Genomic DNA, 20,665 nt, shown 5'->3' with positions numbered 1-20,665 from the left:
TTTTTTGAGATGGAGTCTCGCTCTGTCACCCAGGCTGGAGTGCAGTGGCGTGATCTCGGCTCACTGTAAGCTCCGCCTCCCGGGTTCACGCCATTCTCCTGCCTCAGCCTCTCCGAGTAGCTGGGACTACAAGCGCCCGCCACCACGCCCGGCTAATTTTTTTTTTGTATTTTTTTAGTACAGACGGGGTTTCACCGTGGTCTCGATCTCCTGACCTCGTGATCCGCCCGCCTCGGCCTCCCAAAGTGCTGGGATTACAAGCGTGAGCCACCGCGCCCGGCCCCAAAGCCCATATTCTTCACCACTAAGTCTACTGCCTCCACTCTGGTGGTGGACTAGGAAAATGAACTGTGTGTGCACGCCATACTGGAGAGATGAAGATTGGTGTAGAGGCCAGTGCAGGTGAGCAGTATGAAGACCTGAATTACAACAGTGGAGACAGAATGGAGAAGAGGGAACAGATCTGAATATTGAAGAGTTAGAATTTACTAGTCTTGTTAGAAGTTGGTTGAAGGTGGGAAGCAAAAAGACATGACAATTACCAATATTTCTAGCCTGGGCAGCTGGGTACTTTCCACTGAGATTGGGACCTTGGAGAAGAAAAGCTTTGGAACTGGAATATCAGAAGTCCATTGGTGACATCTGAGGGGAGGTGTTCAGAAGGCAAATGGACACATGGGTCTAGAGCTGTAGAGAGGCCACTCAACTACTCTGTCCTCCACCCATAAAATGGGGGAAACAATAGCACCCACCTCCTTGGCTTGTTGTGAGGGGTAAATGAGTAAAGATCAAGGGCAGTACCCAGCATAGAGTTAACACTCTATAAAGGTTAGCGACTATTGTTTCCGTCATCAAGGTGGTAGGTGGTAGGTAGTAATTAAAGTCGTGGTAATTAAAGTTGTGGGAGCGGACAAGGTGCCATAGACAGCAAAGAAGGAGAAGAGGACCTGGGGTTGAATGCTAAAAAAAAAAAAAAAAAAAATTGACACCTAGGGGACTGGTAGAGGAATGAGAATGTATAAAAGACCGAGAAGCAGCTTCTAGAGCCATAGGAGGAAGCCAGGAGAGTATGAGTTTGGGAAGGAGGATGAGAGTATTCAAGGAGGAGGTATCATCAGGTGGGTTTGAATGTTTGAGAGTTCAGGCCCCATGAAGCTGAGGGGATGCTCTGTGGGGCCCATGCTCATGCATTTGACAAACAGGGATTGAGCACGTGCTAGGTGCAGTGCTGGTGCTGATGAAACAGCAGTAAATGAAACAGATGTGGCTGGGTGCAGTGGCTCATGCCTGTAATCTCAGCACTTTGGGAGGCTGAAGCGAGCAGATCACTTGAGGTCAGGAGTTCAAGACCAGCCTGGCCAACATGGTGAAACCCTGTCTCTACTAAAAATACAAAAATTAGCCAGGTGTGATGGCGGGTGCCTGCAATCCCAGCTACTCAGGAGGCTGAGGCAAGAAAATCGCTTGAACCTGGGAGGTAGAGGTTGCACTGAGCTGAGATTGTTCCACTGCACTCCAGCCTGGGTGACAGAGTGAGACTCTCTCAAAAAAACAAAAAACAGATGCGAGGTCCTCGCCGCTCACATTCCGTGGAAACTTCAGTGGTGGAAGAGACAAATTCATTCATCCAATCTGAAGAGGAACTTTGGAATCCACAGCCTATCAGCATCAGAGGAAACCTCAGTGATCACTTGTCTGATCATCTCATTAAATAGATGAAGAAACCAAGAACAAATGACTTGCCCAGGAAACCACAGTGAACAAGAGACAGGGCTGTAGCAGTAGGCTTAGTATTCCTTTGGCAGAAGGAGCCATAGAAATGGCATTGTACCTGGGAACTGTGGATATTCCATGCAGCCATTTCCAGGGTGCTAACAACACTGATCTTTTATAATTCTTTGCTCCCAGAGCCTTGCAAAACGAGGGTTCCGGGTCTTTCTCTGCAGGTCCAGACAAGACTGCCACCTACTGGACACATATGAGAAGTGCGCTTCCTTACGGAGGTCTGCTTCGTTTTCCAGCAGGGCCCTAGCATGAACGCGTTTGGCATGTTGCACTGCTGTAAGAAACAGACCAGTCAGGCGTAGTGGCTCATGCCTGCAATCCCAACACTTTAAGAGGCTGAGGCGGGAGGATCGCTTGAGCCCAAGAGTTTGAGGCTGCAGTGAGCTGTCAAGCCATTCAACTCCAGCCTGGGAAACAGTAAAACTGTTTCCAAAAAAAAAAAAAAAAAGGCCGGGGGCAGTCAAATCAGCTTGGGCAATATCATGAGATCCCATCTCTACAAAAAATAAAAAAAATTAGCCAGGCACAGTGGCATGTGCCTGTAGTCCCAGCTACTTAAGCCCAGTGGCCGTGCACGCGCCACTGCACTCCAGCCGAGGTGACAGAGCAAGGACCTGTCTCAAAAAAAACAAAAACAAAAACAAAAACAAAAAAAGGAAGAGACCAGTGTCAGGCATCTTCCTGACATTCTGTAATTAATTCTGTCTCTGATTTCTGTATATCCTGCTTGCTACCTTTTTTTTTTTTTGAGATGGAGTTTCACTCTTGTTGCCCAGGCTGGAGTGCAACGGCGTGATCTCGGCTCACCACCACCTCCGCCTCCCAGGTTCAAGCAATTCTCCTGCCTCAGCCTCCCAAGTAGCTGGGATTAATGTGCCACCATCCCTGGCTGATTTTGTATTTTTAGTAGAGACGGGGTTTCTCCATGTTGGTCAGGGTGGTCTCGAACTTCCGACCTCAGGTGATCCGCCCGCCTCGGCCTCCCAAAGTGCTGAGATTACAGGCGTAAGCCACTACGCCTGGCCCCTGCTCTCTCTCTTTTTTTTTTTTTTGAGACGGAGTCTTGCTCTGTTGCCCAGGCTGGAGTGCAGTGGCACAATCTCGGCTCACTGCAAGCTCTGCCTCCAGGGTTCACACCATCCTCCTTCCTCAGCCTCCCGAGTAGCTGGGACTACAGGCGCATGCCACCACGCCTGGCTAATTTTTTGTATTTTTAGTAGAGGCGGGGTTTCACCGTGTTAGCCAGGATGGTCTCGATCTCCTGACTTTGTGATCCACCCGCCTCGGCCTCTCAAAGTGCTGGGATTACAGGCGTGAGCCACCGCGCCCGGCCCCCTGCTACCTCTTTAACCACATCCTGTTCAAAGCCCAATGTCGAAACAATAAAAATATATTTTATGCACACCTTTTGTTTTTAAAGCCAGGCAACAAAGTAACTAATGTGTGTCCTATGGTGTTATTTTTATTGCTGGATCAACAATATTGTGTGTCTTCCACTGGTATCTGCTTTCACCCAGCCCAACCAGTCCGTGTACTGATGTTTTGAACTATCCCTGAGACCTGAGTCAAGCACCACTGTCCTCAAAAAGGAGGCAGTATAAGGCAAGGGCAGGTTGCAGATGTTTTGAGGGGCAGGCAAATGGGGAAGTTAGAAATAAGATTCCCCCCAAGATTTTCACTTAAATCCCCTGGAAGACTGTTTTATAGACTTTTACAAACGCTGAATAAAGTGTCACAGTTGAAGTGCTCATATACTTTTGGGAAGTAATGCATCTTTTAAAAATAGCAGGTTTTTATGTGAAAGTCTCCCTCAGTGTCAGAGCCTTCTGACTGCTGTTCGATGAAGCTGTACAGGACAGGTGGCCTCTTATACAGCAGGAAAGGCTAAAATTACTGCCCATGTCAGCTGAGAAGTACAAAGCAGGGCCAGGCACAGTGACTCTTGCCTGTAATCCCAGCACTTTGGGAGCCTGAGGCCAGTGGATCGCTTGAGCCCAGGAGTTGGAGACTAGCCTGGCCAACATAGTGAAACCCCATCCCCACTAAAAATATGAAAATTAGCCAGGCGTGGTGCTGCATGCTTGTGGTCCCAGCTACTCAGGAGGCTCAGGCATGAGAATTGCTTGAATCTGGGAGGTGTGGGTTGCAGTGAGCCAAGATCACGCCACTGCACTTCAGCCTGGGTGACAAAGCAAGACTGTCTCAAAAAAAAAAAAAAAAAAAAAGGCTGGGCGCAGTGGCTCTTGCCATTGCACTCCAGCCTGAGTGACAGAGTGAGACTCCGTCTTAAAAAAAAAAAAGAAAGTGCAAAGCAAAGGCATAATGTTCTGTAGGGCAAAAATACTAGTTTTAAAATGAGACCCAGGCGGTGCAGTGGCTCACGTCTGTAATCCCAGAACTTTAGGAGGTTGAGGCGGGTGTATCACCTGACGTTAGGAGTTTGAGATCAGCCTGACCAACATAGTGAAACCCTGTCTCTACTAAAATTACAAAAATTAGCTGGGCGTGGTGGCACATGCCTGTAATCCCAGCTTCTTGGGAGGCTGAGGCAGGAGAATCGCTTGAACCTGGGAGGCAGAGGTTCCAGTGAGCCAAGATTGCACCACTGCACTCCAGCCTGGGCGACAAGAGCAAGACTCCATCTCATAAAAAAAAAAAAAAAAAAAGAAAAAAGAAATCCTGATGTATTTGCTTAACCCTGTGAAGGGTATGAAGCTAAGAAAACATAATTTAAAAAATATGGTTTACTGTAATCTTAATAATGTTGTCTGTCCTTTTTTTTTTTTTTTTTTTGTGGTTCCCCGTAGCTGGGACCACAGTTGTGAGCCACCATGCCCAGCTAATTTTTGTAGTTTTAGTAGAGACAGAGTTTCATGGAGTTTTGCTCTTGTTGCCCACTCTGGAGTGCTGTGGCACGATCTCGGCTCACTGCAACCTCTGCCTCCCAGGTTCAAGCGATTCTCCTACCTCAGCCTCCCAAGTAGCTGGGATTACAGGCTCCTGCCACATGTCCAGATAATTTTTGTATTTTTAGTAGAGAGAGGATTTCACCTTGTTGCCCAGGCTGGTCTTGAACTCCTGGCCTCAGGTGATCCGCCTGCCTTGGCTTCCCAAAGTTCTGGGATTACAGGTGTGAGCCCCTGCGCTCAGCCAGGTCTCAAACTCTTGGCCTCAAGTGATCTGCCCGCCTTGGCCTCCCAAAGTGCTGGGATTAAAAGGGTGTCCTTGGGTTTTTATCTACTTCTCAAAGCTGGTAAAAACAAGGCAAGTCTTGTTCTAATACTGAAGAAAGAATAGTGTGGTGGTGAGGGGATGGGTGCAGGAGGCAGACTGCCTAGGTTCGATCTACAGCTTTCTCATTTATCATTTTGAGACTGTGGACAGGTTATTTAATTGCTTTGTGCCTCAGTTTCCTCATCTGTAAACTGGGGATGAAAATAGTACCTACTTCACAGAGTTGTTCTGAGGAATAGATGAGATGATAAAAGAGCTTAGAATAATGCTGGGCACACAGTCATTGTTGGTCACTAGTAGTAATTACGAGTTAACATTACCATTAGTATTACTGTTGTAACAAAGCTCTGTGAGAACAAGGACTTGTTTCATTTGTCACTATACTCTCAGTGCCCACCCCAGTGCCATTCTTTTTGAATAAGTAAATGAATAAATGAGAAACTTAAATCGTTGAAAATGAAAACAACAAAGGACATTATCAAGAAGGTGAAAAGAACCTACAGAATGGGAGAAACCATATATTTGATGAGCACAGAAACTAGAATATATAAAAACTCTTACAACCCAACAACCAAAAGACAAACAACCCAATTTTAAAAATGGAAAAAGGACCTGAATAGACATTTCTCCAAAGAAGAAATACAAATGGCCAACAAGTCTATGAAACAAGTCTATGGTCAACATCCTTATTCATTAGGAAAATGCACTTCGCATCCACTAAGATGGCTATAATTAAACAATCCCCAGAATAACAAGTGTTGGTGAGGAAGTGGAGAAATTGGAATCCTCATATATTGCTGCTACTGGGAATGTAAAATGGTACAACTACTGTGGAAAAGTTTAGTGGGTTCCTCAACGAGTTAAACAGAATTACCATATGATCCAGCAATTCCACTCCTAGGTATATACCCCAAAGAACTGAAAACAGGTACTCAATTACATGTAGGTGGATGTTCATAGAAGCACTGGTTCACAATAGCCAAAAGCTGGAAACAGCCCAAATGTCTAATAATGAATGAATGGATAAACAAATTGTGGTAGATACATACAATGGAATATTATTCAGCCACAAAAAGGAATGAAGTACTGATGCATGTTACAATGTGGGTGAACCTTGAAAATATTATGCTAAGTGAAAGAAGTCAGACATAAAAGTCACATATTGTATGATTCCATTTATGTGAAATATATGGAATAGGTAAATCCATAGAGACAGAATGAAGATTGGGGCTTCCCAGGGACTGAAGGGAGTGGAAGGGGAATAGATGCTCGCTGAGTTCAGCGTTTCCTTTTGGGGGGATGAAAATGTTTTGGAACTAGATAGAGATGGTGGTTGTACAACACTGTGAGTGTATACTAAATGCCACTGAATTGTTCATTTTAAAATGGTTAATTTTATGTTATGTGAATGTCATCTCAGTTAAAAAATGTGCTTTTATGAAGAAAGAAGTAAACCAAATCTGTGATTAATTTCTTTTTTTTGAGACGGAGTCTTGCTCTGTCGCCTAGGCTGGAGTGCAGTGGCACAATCTCGGCTCACTGCAAGCTCCGCCTCCTGGGTTCACGCCATTCTCCTGCCTCAGCCTCCCGAGTAGCTGGGACTACAGGCACCCGCCACCACGCCCGGCTAATTTTTTGTATTTTTAGTAGAGATGGGGTTTCACTGCGTTAGCCAGGATGGTCTTGATCTCCTGACCTCGTGATCCACCCGCCTCGGCCTCCCAAAGTGCTGGGATTACAGGTATGAGCCACCGTGCCCGGCCAATCTGTGATTCATTTCTAGATCAATCATACCTCTTAGAATCAGGAACCTAAATAACTTTACACAGCCAAGAACCAAAGGAAATTACAATGAGGTTCTTGCCACCACCAGTCTTTCCAGGTTTCAGGGGGCCAGGGGAGGAGGTGTCATGCATTCAAAGCCTTGTCCATGTCTGTTCGGTTTGGTCAGTTAGGGCCACTGTTTCCCCGCACTAGCGTCTCTAGAGGATTCCACTGTGTTAGTGCAGTAGTTCGCTCAGCTACAAGCCCCACCGTTGTACTTTGGGGCTGATGAACCATACTTTCAACTTCGCTATTAATATATGAAATGATCATTTTATTAGCAAGTCAAGTTAATTCCAGGTTCTAGGTCAAGTAGACAAAAATTGTATTCTACAAATGACCATTTTCCAAATTCATAAACAGTTCCATTTTACCATGGACTTGTTTCTTATACATATTTGTTAGCATATTTTCAGCAGTTTTTTTTTTGAGATGGAGTCTCCCTCTGTTACCCAGGCTGGAGTGCAGTGGCATGATCTTGGCTCACTGCAACCTCCGCCTCCTGGGTCAAGCAATTCTCCTGCCTCAGCCTCCCTGAGTAGCTGGGACTACAGGTGCGCGCCACCATGCTCAGATAATTTTTTTTTTTTTTCTGAGATGGAGTCTCACTCTGTTTGCCAGGCTGGAGTGCAATGGCATGATTTCAGCTCACGGCAACCTCCACCTCCTGGGTTCAAGCTATTCTCCTGCCTCAGCCTCCCGTGTAGGTGGGACTACAGGCACATGCCACTACGCCCAGCTAATTTTTTGTATTTTTAGTAGAGATGGGGTTTCACTGTGTTAGCCAGGATGGTCTCGATCTCCTGACCTTGTGATCAGCGCCCCCCCCGCCCCCCTTGGCCTCTCAAAGTGCTGGGATTAAAGGCATGAGCCATCGCACCTGCCTGAGATAGGGAAAACAAGAAGGACAGGCTTTGGGAAGAAACTCAAGAATTCTGGCCATAAATTTAAGATGTCTTAAATTTAGACATCCACATGGGAAACCACTTAGGGAAAAAGTATACAGAGATGAGAAGGAAGAGGGTGACCTAACAGTCTGGTAGAGAAATAGGAGAAACAAGCAAAGGAGACTAAGGCAAAACCAGATGGTGGGAGGAAAACTTCTATCACAGAAGCCAACAAAAGAAAGTGAGGGAGTGATCAACTAGGTTGAAAGCAGCTGGGAGGTCAAGTAGGAAGGAAATGGTAAAGAAATGAATAGCTGGGGGGCAACTTGGGGTCAAAGAGGGGTGTACATCCCTAAATGCTATAATTTTACCTTTTTGGTACATGTCTTTTAAGTCTCTTTTAATCCATAAATTCCCAAAGAGGGGCTCTTTTAAAAATGGAAGATAGAGAGCATATTTGCACGTCAATGGAGATGGTCCAGCAGAGAAAAAGGGAGAGGCGAGCTACAGAAGGGAAGTCTTTGAGGGAATGTGCTTCAGAGAATAAGCAGAAGAGAAGGCCTGTGATAGGAACCAGGGACACTCTCATAATGGGAAGGAGAGCAGAGGACGTGGCTAACCTGACTCACCGGTCAGGCAGGTTGGTGGGGGAAGGTGGCGGTCTTCATGAAAAAGGAGGTGAGGCCACCAGCAGCTTCCTCCATCACTGACACCCACTGCAAGATAAACAATCGCCAGGCCCCCTAAGCCCCTCCGCCTCCTGTTGTCAGTGGACACTGCCCTGAGGGTGCCACTTTCCTTGTAGCTTTCTAAGGGAAGGATGCCAATAACCTCCCACTCTGCCCCACACACATGCCACATGGGAGTGGAGTGGGCACCCCCAACCCTTCTCCTTCCAAGACATTCAGTTTTCTCCTTCTCAGTGCAAACAAGCAAACACAAAACCCCAGTGTCTGGTACAGTTCTCGGCACATCACAGATATTCAGTAAATATTTGTTTAAAGAAACAAACCAACCCTGCCCTTTTGAGCTCAGTCCCTGTCACCTACTAAACTCTTCTCCCTGCAGTCACTCAGGCTCCTCTTGGACACAGGCTGCTTCTCCATGCTGACTGCTGCCAGCATCCTAGGGCTTCACTCTGGTTTTGCAATTTGGTATACTCAAACTCAAAGAAATTACTCTCTAATCCTCTCCGGTCACCCACTGTTTAGGACCACACGTACGACCCGTCGGAACTTTCCTTCCCTTCCTCGGGCGGAGTTTCAGTGGAAACTGAAGGCGTGCGAATTTCTTCGCTCCCTTAACTTCCGGTCTACTCTGACCATGTGGAACAGTGCCCCCTAGTGGGCAATCATTGCATACGCATTCTCTACATTTGGAGTTATAGGAAGACTATTTTGAATCGCCTGGTTAAAAAAATAATAATACATTCATTCAACAGACATTTTTTTGTGCGCACCTGTTATAAGTCTGGTATATCTGAAATTACCTTGAGGCACGTAGTTTCTTTGTTATCACATGATCCTATAACAAACCAAATGCAGTCACAGAGTCACGTTCCCACTGCCTCTTCCACACTGTTAGTTGTTACTGAATACATGCAGAAGGACTCTAACTTAGGCCGATATTGGAAGAAGCTGTGGCCAGTTACAACTCTGGAGGACTTCATCAGCATAAGAGGTTTTGTTTTGGTCGGGTGCAGTGGCTTGTGCTTGTGATCCCAGCACTTTGGGATGTGGAGGCAGGAGGATCACTTGAGCCCAGGAGTTTGAGGGCAGCCTGGGCAACATAGGGAGACCCCATCTTTACAAAGAATTAACTGGGCATGGTGATCTGTGCCTGTAGTCCCAGCTACTTGGGAGGCTTAGGCGGGAGGATGACTTGAGCCTAGGAGGTCGAGGCTGGAGTGAGCCATGACTGTGCTACTGTGCTCCAGCCTGGACAACAGGGTGAAACCCTGCCTCAAAAAAGAAATAAGATTTTTTTTTCACAGACTTCTACTGAGCACCCATTATGTTCCAGGACTTGAGTTGGAAAAAGATGAATCAGATGCAGTCCCTCCCTGGAGTTGCTCAGAGGTCTGGAGGAGAAAGGCATAGAGGCGAGTAATCACTAATGCAGGGCATATGTGCAGTACTCACTCGCTCACTCACTCACTCAGCAAACATGCAATGAGGACCTAACATGCTGGGGACTGTGCTGAGGATATAAGGATAAAAGCCATGACGGCTGAGCTGAAGTTGCACACAGTCTATGTAAGGGGAAGGTACCATTTTAGAGAACAGCGCTCTGGCGGAGGGGGGTTAAAGGAGGGGAGGCGGGGGCAGGGGTGGTTCAAAGGAAGAAGGGCTGACATTTGGGCAGGGGTTGAAGGCAGGGTCAGGGAAGGGCTTAGAGAGTCAATGCTTAAGCTGAGAAGTGATGGATGGATGAGGAGGAGTGGGCAAGTTTGCCACACAGAGGTGAGGTGGGGAGAGGAAGGTGTCGGTGCTACCCAATCTAGTCTTTGGGATTGTTTGATTAAGCTTCCTAACATGATTCTACTACCAGGTCATCCCCTTGCTCCAATGCCAGTGACAACCCTCTGGTGCAGGGTCTGACTATTACTTAGGTCCCTGTACCACTCTACCCCTTCACTGGCAATTCCTCTCCAGCCAGGACACTCTGCTCCAGCTGCTAACAGATTTTAGCATAGCATTATTTCTCAACGTACAAGGCCCACATATGCACCCAGACCTTGCAGGGGTCAAAAAATACAAAACCGACAATGTTGCTGAAGGAATAATATGCCTGACATTCAGTTTAAGCAGTGCTGCTCAAAAATAACCTAGGTTGGAAGTGGCCTCCAGAGCTTTGTTGATCTTCCCCAGGATCTCACTTGCGTACCTGAACCTCAGTGCCTGGCTGCTCCTTATGCGCTCCTCCCCAGGCTTCCTGAACCTAGGGCTCAGCCTGTCATCCTGGACACAGGAGTCCCTATACTGATGCCCAGACCATTCCTGCTTACTGGGCCTGTCTGTCCCAGTCTCCTGGGCCCCGCCCACTCCGACATCCATACGCTGCTTCATTCTCCTCACCAGGAGAATGAATCCTCACCAGGCAGTCCCCTGTGCTGTCCATACTCTCTTCCTGGGGCTATGTACCCAGCTGGGCCAGCACATTCTTATTTTGTCATTTGCACCACCCCAAATGCCTCCTAATTGGCCTCCAGCCTCAAGTGGCTCCCTGTGGCTCTGGCCCACCTGGCATAGGACCACCCAGGCCATCTTCGGAGGCACTGCACTCCCTCAACCCTCACCTGTGCACAGCTCACTTTTCAGTGGCTCCATGCTGCATCCTGGAGAGACTGCCACCTACCTACATGGCATTCAAGGTGCCCCTCCATTGCTCCTAGCCTACCTTTCCCAGACATAGACCTTTACCATCCCTTCTCTAAATGACCTACCCATTATTCCCAGGACACACCTTGTACTTCCCTGTCTGCCTTCCTTTCTACCATTCCCATTTCCAGAACGAACTCCTCTCCTCCTTTTGACCTTCCCAAATCCTCCCTATTCTCCACGGCTCAGTTCAAACACCACCGTCTTGGTGAACCCTTCCTTAATCTCCTCCTGTTGAAAATAGAATCTCCTTCCTCTGAACCACTATAGGGAAAGGGAAGGAAATTACATCATTTAATTATTTGCCATGGGCTATATGTTAAAAGCATAAACTTTAGAGTCAGGCAGATCCGGCTAGAATCCAATAGCTGTGTAGCCTTGGGAAGCATACTTAATCTCTCTGTGTTTTATTGTTGTATCTTGAAAAACATAAAAATACGTATCTTTACCATTCATTCATGGAAACATTTGAATACCTAATATGTACCAGGCTTTGTACTCTTATGGTTATTTTGTTGTTATTGCTCTTGTTTTGTTGTTTTTTTTTTTTTGAGACAGAATCTTGCTCTGTTACCCAGGCTGGAGTGCAGTGGCGAGATCTCGGCTCAATGCAACCTCTGCCTCCTGGGTTCAAGCGATTTTCATGCCTCAGCCACTCAAGTAGCTGGGATTATGGGCACACGCCACCACCCCTGGCTAATTTTTTTGTATTCTTAGTAGAGACGGAGTTTTGCTGTGTTGGCCAGGCTGGTCTCAAACTCCTGACCTCAGGTGATCCACCTGCCTCGGCCTCCCAAAATGATGGAATTACAGGCGTGAGCCACCATGCCTGGCCTCTTATGGTTATTTTGAGAGTAAATGAGGTGATGTATGGAAAGTGGCTGGCACATAGAAGTTCTCAATAAATAGGCTGGGTGCGGTGGCTCATGCCTGTAATCCCAGCACTCTGGGAGGCCGAGGCGGGTGGATCACGAGGTCAGGAGATCGAGACCATCCTGGCTAACGTGGTGAAACCCCATCTCCACTAAAAAATACAAAAAATTAGCCGGGCGTGGTGACAGGTGCCTGTAGTCCCAGCTACTTGGGAGGCTGAGGCAGGAGAATGGCGTGAACCCGGGAGGCGGAGCTTGCAGTGAGCTGAAATTGCGCCACTGCACTCCAGCCTGGGTGACAGAGCGAGACTCCGTCTCAAAAAAAAAAAAAAAAGTTCCCAATAAATAAAAACTCCTGGCCGGGTGTGGTGGCTCATGCCTGTAATCCCAGCACTTTGGGAGGCTGAGGTGAGAGGATCCCTTGAGGCCTGGAGTTCAAGACCAGCCTGGGCAACATAGTGAGACCTCATTTCTGCAAAAAATTAAAAAGTTAGATGGATGTAGTAGTGCACACCTGTGGTCCCAGCTACTTGGGAGGTTGAGGAGGGAGAATCTCTTGAGCCCAGGAGTTTGAGGCCACAGTGAGCTATGATGGTACCACTGCACTCCAGCCTGAGCAGCAAAGCAAGACCCTGCCTCAAAAAAAAAAAAAAAAAAACCCAGCAAAAACAACCAACCAAATACTACGACTATTCAGCTTAGTTTCTTAGAAGAAGAACATTCCTCAGGGTGATTTCTGTTTAGCCAGGAAGCATCACGTAAGACTGGGAGCCAGAGCCAGCTCTGGACCCAGGCAGATTCTCGTAACCGTTCAGGCACCCTAGGCACCCTGTGGCTGACACAAGGCATAGGTGTGACTGACATTTTCTGAACCAGCGTCTTCCATCTGCCAAGGCTGTCCCAGACACTCAACATCAAGGCTCTTTGTGACTAAGAGAAAGCTTTTGAGAGCTGATATGCCTGGCTCTCGGTGCCCCCTTCTGCAATCTGGAGTAGCCTCCCTACCTTCATACTGGACTTCCAGGTGCATCGTGCCCAGCACCTTCAGCACGCGGTCCACGATGCTGGGGTGTGTGGTCCCAACGATTGGCTGACCAGACAGACAACAGCACAAGGTGGTTAGTCTTTCTTTTTTTTTTTAAAGATGGATCCCCGGCCGGGTGCGGTGGCTCACGCCTGTAATCCCAGCACTTTGGGAGGCCGAGGTGGGCGGATCACGAGGTCAGGAGATTGAGACCATCCTGGCTAACAAAGTGAAACACTGTCTCTACTAAAAATGCAAAAAATTAGCCGGGCGTGGTGCCGGGCGCCTGTAGTCCCAGCTACTCCGGAGGCTGAGGCAGGAGAATGGCGTGAATCCGGGAGGCAGAACTTGCAGTGAGCCAAGATTGCGCCACTGCACTGCAGCCCGGGCGACAGAGCCATCTCAAAAAAAAAAAAAGAAAAAAAGAAAGATAGATTCCCACTCTGTCACCCAGGTTGGAGTGCAGTGGTGCGATCTCGGCTCACTGCAACCTCTGCCTCCTGGGCTCAAAACGATTCTTCTGCTTCAGCCTCTGAGTAGCTGGGATTACAGGTGCCCACCACCACACCCAGCTAATTTTTCTTTTTTTTTTTTTAGTAGAGATGGGGTTTCACCATGTTGACCAGGCTGGTCTCGAACTCTTGACCTCAAGTGATCCACCCGTTTCAGCCTCCCAAAGTGCTGGGATTACAGGCATGAGCCACTGTGCCCGCCCAAGGTAGCTAGTCTTTAGATCTTGTCTACCTGTTAGAAAGGAAACGCAGACTTCCAAACAGCCAGGTGCCTGGGTGAATGGGGGAGAGGGAGGGAGGGCAGTGGTGAGTCACTGGGCCTTGGCTGAGGCTGCCACTGAACTCTCTAGCTCAGGAGGCATTAAATGAGGCTACCTGCTAGAGGTGCAGGAACAAGGCCGGCTACTCTGATTGTGGGAGAGAGGACACAGGGCAAGGAGAATGGAACTCATCCAAGATCCTAAAATCTTCTCTTCCTCAGGAACCTCATCCCATCAGACAGCCCCTTTTCTCCTCTCTCCTCAAACTTTACCCATGCATTGGTTCTTTCTTTTAGCATTAAACATCCTCAAGCTCATCCATATTTAACAACATCGTCCTTCAACTCTGTCTTCTCCTTTGCTATTGCTCTTTTTTCCCTTTACATCTAAGCTTCCCAAGAGAAGCCACTTCTTCATCCCCTATTCATCCTTTGACAGGCTGCTGCGATTTAATTTTTCCTGCCATAGACAGTCTCCTAATTCACCAAAACTTTTCCTGCTGGGACTATCTTTCTATTCTACCTTTACTGAATGCCTTTGTTGCATCTGACCCCAGCTGATCATGTCCTCCTTACGGAAACTCTTTTCCCTTGATTTTCCAACCCTATTTTTCTTCTATCACTGTCACTGCCCTTTTTTTTTCTTTTCTCTTCTTTCTTTTTTTTTTTTTTTGAGATGGAGTCTCGCTGTGTCTCCAGGCTGGAGTGCAGTGGCGCAATCTTGGCTCACTGCAACCTCCGCCTCCTTGGTTCAAGCAATTCTCCTGCCTCAGCCTCCCGAGTAGCTGGGATTACAGGCACACACCACCACGCCCAACTAATTTTTGTATGTTTAGTAGAGACAGGGTTTCACCATGCTGGCCAGGCTGATCTTGAACTCCTGAACTAATGATCCGCCCGCCTCGGCCTCCCAAAGTGCTGGGATTACAGGCGTAAGCCACTGCGCCCGGCCCTGTCATTGCCCTTTTTCGAAGAGGCAGAGTGGTATGTGGAAAGAATAAGTACTTAGGAGAGGGTTGATTTAAATTCTCGCTTAGTAAACACCTTTTACTTAGCATGTGGCCTTGGATAAGTCACCTAACACACTTTCTTGAGCTCAGTTCCACCATCTTTGAAAAAGGGAGAATAGTATCTGCCTCCATTAGCTATAGTGAAGACTGAGAGAGAGAGTGTAGATAAGCCCCTAACACAGTGGCTGGCATGTATGAGGCACTTAATAACTGGGAACTGTGGAAATAAGATAATAATGATAATCTGATCTGTTTTTAAAATTGTTTTAGAGACAGGGTCTCACTCCATCACTCAGGCTGGAGTGCAGTGGTGCCATCATAGCTCATTGCAGCCTCGAACTCCTGGGCTCAAGTGATCCTCCCACCACAGCCTCCAGAGCAGCTGGGACTATAGGCACATGCCACCACAGCCAGTTATTATTATTTTTGAATTTGCCTTTTTTTTTTTGAGACGAGTCTCACTTTTTTGCCCAGGGAGTACAGTGGCATGATCTTGGCTCACTGTAACCTCTGCCTCTCAGGCTAAGCGATCCTCTGAACTCAGCCTCCCAAGTAGCTGGGATTACAGGTGTGTACCACCACGCCCAGCTAATTTTTGTATTTTTAGTAGAGACGGGGTTTCATCATGTTGGCCAGGCTGATCTCAAACTCCTGACCTCAAGTGATCCGCCCGCTGCAGTCTCCCAAAGTGCTGGGATTACAGGCCTGAGCCACTGCACCTGGCCTGATGGTTCATCTTAAAGCCACTTTTTAAGCCTCTATCCCCTCTTTACTAGGCACAATGTCTTCATATGCTCACCATGCCCCAAATTCGGTTTCACCTGCATCCGAGGGTACTGTCTGAGAGAAGGGCAAAAGCCAACAAGAAAAAAAAAAGCCTTCCCCAGCACTGGAGATCTGGCCTCTTCACTTACATGCTGTCTACAAATGCACCATTATTCTTTCCCTATCAAATCGACTCCTTTAATCTTTTCTACAGCCCTTTCATCATCCTTGTTGCTTGTCTCAACCACTTTTAAGTCTGCCAACATCTTTCTGATTCTTAAGTAAACAGGACAGATCACTCTGCTGGGAGGCATGAACTCTCTGCCCTACCTTGGCCTTCTGGAAGTAACGCTGATTGAACAACAGACATGCAGTGGGAGGCTGAGCTCCGTTTCTCATGCCCGTGTGGAGTGCAGCTGCGGAAGGTAATTGTAAGATTATTGCATCTGAATCAGAACCACAGGAGCATGCAGCCTTGGCTCACCTGGGCAGTCCTGAGAGTCTGCAGGGACAGCTGCTGGGCTTTGGGGGACTCGCAGGGCAGCAAAGCTATTAGACCTTTATACACTTGATTTTGGTACTTGGGATTGCCGTGGACCAGAGAATCCAACAGAACCTGCACTTCCTCCTGGGTCTCCTCGGACTTAGACTTTGCCAAAAATTCTGCTATGGATCGTACACCTGAGCAAAGAAGAGAGGAAATGCTAAATTGGAAGGGATTTATGAAAATAATCCTCACTCAAGATTACATAATATGAATAGGATTAAGAGCTCTTCAACCAAGCCTGTTCAACCAAAGCAAAATTGAGGCTTGGTTCTGATGTTGCATCACTGTCTTGTTTACCTTAGAGCTATGTGGCTGGAGGACTTTGTTTCAGCATAGGCATGTCAAAATCTGTGTTTTAAAGTTTAAAATGGCTCTGCACAATTTACAAATAAAACATGCATTTTTTTATTGCTATATGATAACACTTGTTTGTGTTTTTTTTTTTTGTTTTTTTTTTTGAGATGGAGTCTCTCTCTGTTGCCCAGGCTGGAGTGCAGTGGTGTGATCTCGGCTCACTGCAACCTCTGCCTCCCGGGTTCAAGCAATTCTCCTGCCTCAGCCACCCAAGTAGTTGGGATTACAGGCGTGTGCCACCAGGCTCGGCTAATTTTTGTATTTTTAACAGAGACGGGGTTTCACCGTGTTAGCCAGCATGGTCTCGATCTCCTGACCTCGTGATCCACCTGCCTTGGCCTCCCAAAGTGTTGGGATTACAGGCGTGAGCCATGGCGCCTGGCCATGATAACACTTGTATAGCACTCAGCAGTTTGCAAAATGGTTTTATAAATACTAACTCACTTAATCCCAGAAACCATACCGAGAGGAAGGTGTTACTCCCACTTTATGGATGAAGACACCGAGGCTTTGAGAGGCCGTGGGGTAGATAGGCAGGAGAATCTTGATGAGAATGCAGGGTGGGAAGTGCTTTGAAAAAGGGGGATGTGGGTCGGGTGTGGTGGCTCACGTCTGTAATCTCAGCACTATGGGAGGCCGAGGCAGGTGGATGGCTTGAGTTCAGGAGTTCGAGACCAGCCTGGTCAACATGGTGAAACCCTGTCTGTATTAAAAATACAAAAATTAGCTGGGTCTGGTGGCACACGCCTGTAGTCCCAGTTACTGCGGAGGCTGAGGCAGGAGAATCGCTTGAACCCGGGAGGCACCGAGACTGTGCCACTGCACTCCAGCCTGGGCTATAGAGCGAGACTCTAACTCAAAAAAAAAAAGAAAAAAGAAAAAGAAAAAGGGAGATGGGGGGATGGTATCTCTTTTACATGCCTCACTTGGAGCACTTCATAGATTATATTAAAATTATTGAGCCAAGTGTGACGGCTCATGCCTGTAATTCTAGCACTTTGGGAGGCCAAGGTGGGTGGATCGCTTGAGCTCATGAGTTCGAGACCAGCCATGGCTAACATGGCAAAACCCCGTCTCTACTAAAAATAACAAAAATTAGCCAGGCATGGTGGCACATGCCTGTAATTCCAGCTACTTGGGAGGCTAAGGCATGAGAATTGCTTGAACCTAGGAGGCAGAGGTTGCAGTGAGCCGATATTGCGCCACTGCACTCCAGCCTGGGCGATAGAGTGAGACTCCGTCTCAAAAAAGAAAAAGAAAAAAACTAGATTATTTACTTTTCTCACCAGACTCTAAACTCTCTGAGGACAGGAACTATATTGTATTCATTTTTGTATCCCTAGCATCTGGCACATATCTAGCACACAGTATTCAATAATTTTATTTCAATTTTCTTTTATTTTATTTCCTTTTTTTGTTCTTTTGAGACGGAGTCTTGCTCTGTAGCCCAGGCTGGAGTGCAATGGTGCGATCTCGGCTCACTGCAACGTCCACCTCCCAGGTTCAAGCGATTCTCCCGCCTCAGCCTCCCAAGTAGCTGCCATTACAGGTGCGTGCCACCACGCGTTTGAATTTTTTTTGTATTTTTAGTAGAGACGGGGTTTCACTGTGTTAGCCAGGATAGTCTTGATCTCCTGACCTCGTGATCCAACTGCCTCTGCCTCCCAAAGTGCTGGGATTACAGGAGTGAGCCACCGCGCCTGGCCTAATTTTTGTATTTTTAGTAGAGAGGGGGTTTTGCCATGTTGGCCAGGCTGGTTTCAAATTCCTAACCTCAGGTGATCCAACCACCTTGGACTCCCAAAGTGCTGGGATTACAGGTGTGAACCAGTGCGTCTGGCCTTCAATTTTATTTCTTGAGTTATTCATAATTCAATTTCTTTCTTTCTTTTTTTTTTTTTTTGAGATGGAGTTTCACTTTTGTTGCCCAGGCTGGAGTGCAATGGCACAATCTCAACTCATCACAACCTCTGCCTCCTGTGTTCAAGCGATTCCCCTGCCTCAGCCTCCCAAGTAGCTGGGATTACAGGCCCCTGCCACTGCACCAGGCTAATTTTTTTGTATTTTTAGTAGCGACGGGGTTTCTCCATGTTGGTCAGGCTGGTCTCAAACTCCCAACCTCAGGTGATCTTCCCGCTTTGGCCTCCCAAAATGCTGGGATTACAGGTGTGAGCCACCGCGCCTGGCCTCATAACTCAATTTCACAAAAGATATTGGGCCACAGCTCAACAAATCTTTGAATGGATGCCTGAAAGAGGATATATTTAAAAAGGAGAAGTATTTCTAAAACCACTACTGAAAAATGTGAGCAAATGATGAATCAGGAGAATCATAAATCTGGGTCTTCCAGTGGTGACATGGACAGGAGCACAAAAAGCTTCCTGTTCAACCAGTTCCATGATGTGTTTTTCCTAGAGCAGTGGTGGGTTCTGCCACCATTTCATTCAGGCCCCTAGGGAGACACATCTTGTCACACACAGTACCCACCATAGCTTTCACAAATAAGCTCCTTGTATGTCCTGCCAGAGTTCGCAATAACCTGAAGTAGTTTGACAGATTCCTTCTTGGCCTCCTCCTTGATCTTCTCCAGCCCAAGTATTTCCAAGAGTGTTAGGACACCTCCAACCTCAAGAAATTCTATAAGGTACCGATTACTGTCCAGAGGGATAGAAAAGTAGAAATAAAACTCTTGTCAAGTTCCTTTGCACTGAGCTTTCAAAGAGATCCCAAGGTCCCCTCTTCACATACTTTGCCCTCCTATCCAGGAAATGTCCATAGGTAAAGTGACACAAGAGTGTGGAAATTCTTCCTTCCAGCAGGAAAGACTGGAATTACATACTAGGGACAGTTCTTGGTTTTGCCATTCCAGCATCTCTTCTCCTTCTTCTTGTAAATACCACCTCAACTGTCACTTGGGGAATCAGCTCTCTGCCACTCATGGGCCATGTAGTTTTGGTGGGGTGAGGAGGTGACGGTATGTCACCCTTCTGACTGCAGAAGTTTGTTTGGGGCTGGGCATGGGATCTAAATTGGTCCAATGAGGCTCAAAGCCTGGGACTTTCTTGGGAAGCTGTGGAAAGGATCTGCTCTGTTTTTGGTATGTCTAGAACTCCTGAGGACCATGGCATATGGAGGTCTATGAACACAGAGGAGAAGAGACAGAAATGGGGGAAAAGACAGAGAAGGAGGCCAAGTACTGATGACATTCAGCCCTGGATCTAGTTAGGGCTGAAATATATATTTCTACCCTCTGGGTTTTTCCAGTTAAGTGAGCCACTGATTTTCCTTTTTCTGAGTCCAGTATGAGTTGGTTTTCTGTAATTCACAATGGAGAGGGTGCTGACTAGTTCACTGCAGAGCAAGGGATGGGGAGCAACTAGAGCAGGATCCCGGTGGACATTACCTCTGGGCCCACCCCAAGAGCTACAAGGAACCCACTGCTAACAGGAATCCGTGGCCCTGGGTGGTGTGAATGCCAAGGACATCATGAGCCTGAGATGCCACTGAGACACCCAGAATCACGCTAGAACAGAACTCACCTGCTTACAGCTGATAAGAAGATGCCAATGGACCTGAGAAGCTTTTCTAAACATGAGTCAGTCATATAGCTGTATGACACGTTAAAGAGTGAGTTTCAGGGTGGTTTTTCACACAGAAGCCAGAGCCCGTGCCTGATCTCTGGTACCACCCAGGGCCCAGGGTGGCCAAGTAGCTGAACTGTGCCTCTTTACCCTGAGAGGAGCTACCAGCTGAAGGGGAAGTGGCAGTACACACAGGGTTGGGGGAAGAGGGTGCTGGCTGTTCACTGTTCTCCAGGAAGCTCCTCTGTGGCAGTTCAGCCACCTTGGCTCTTACAGGCTTTCTAGGGAACAAGGAGGCTCTGATGAATTAAGGGTCCCTGGAGAAGGCTGGGGGTCAATATCTCAAACCTCTCTAAGCCATGCCCATTGCATCCTTGGTCTCAGCATAGTTCATGACTTTGTGCCTCATTCTTAGATTTCCCTAAAAAGAACCAGCTTCATCATTGATTCTCAATTTTTGTACTTGTTCAAAGTTTTACACTGGAGGTCACTATCCTTATGAAGAATTGGCTTCCTAACAAGAATAATAGGAGATGGTGGAAAAATTAAACTCTGATTTAAAACAACCTCAGTATTTAATGTTATTTTTTAATGTGAGTCTTTGCAAAAAGCCTCATTATAATAAAGTACC

General features: G+C 47.2%; 1 protein-coding gene across 2 annotated transcripts in view; it reads right to left on the bottom strand.

Annotated features, from left to right (window-relative positions):
• The window catches only part of ARMH1 (armadillo like helical domain containing 1), a 50,473-nt gene that overhangs the window by 5,850 nt on the left and 23,958 nt on the right, over positions 1 to 20,665 (bottom strand). For both annotated transcript variants that reach the window (XM_003278642.4, XM_030823763.1), the window contains exons 3-6: positions 19,993 to 20,061; positions 18,941 to 19,107; positions 16,037 to 16,233; positions 12,988 to 13,072 (exon numbers count right to left, since the gene is read on the bottom strand). In XM_003278642.4, the coding sequence (XP_003278690.4) occupies positions 12,988 to 13,072; positions 16,037 to 16,233; positions 18,941 to 19,107; positions 19,993 to 20,061 (518 nt within the window). The remainder of the gene's footprint in view (positions 1 to 12,987; positions 13,073 to 16,036; positions 16,234 to 18,940; positions 19,108 to 19,992; positions 20,062 to 20,665) is intronic.

Source organism: Nomascus leucogenys, chromosome 12 (assembly GCF_006542625.1).
Source record: "Nomascus leucogenys isolate Asia chromosome 12, Asia_NLE_v1, whole genome shotgun sequence".
NCBI lineage: Eukaryota > Metazoa > Chordata > Mammalia > Primates > Hylobatidae > Nomascus > Nomascus leucogenys.
This window is presented reverse-complemented; position numbering and strand designations above follow the sequence as displayed.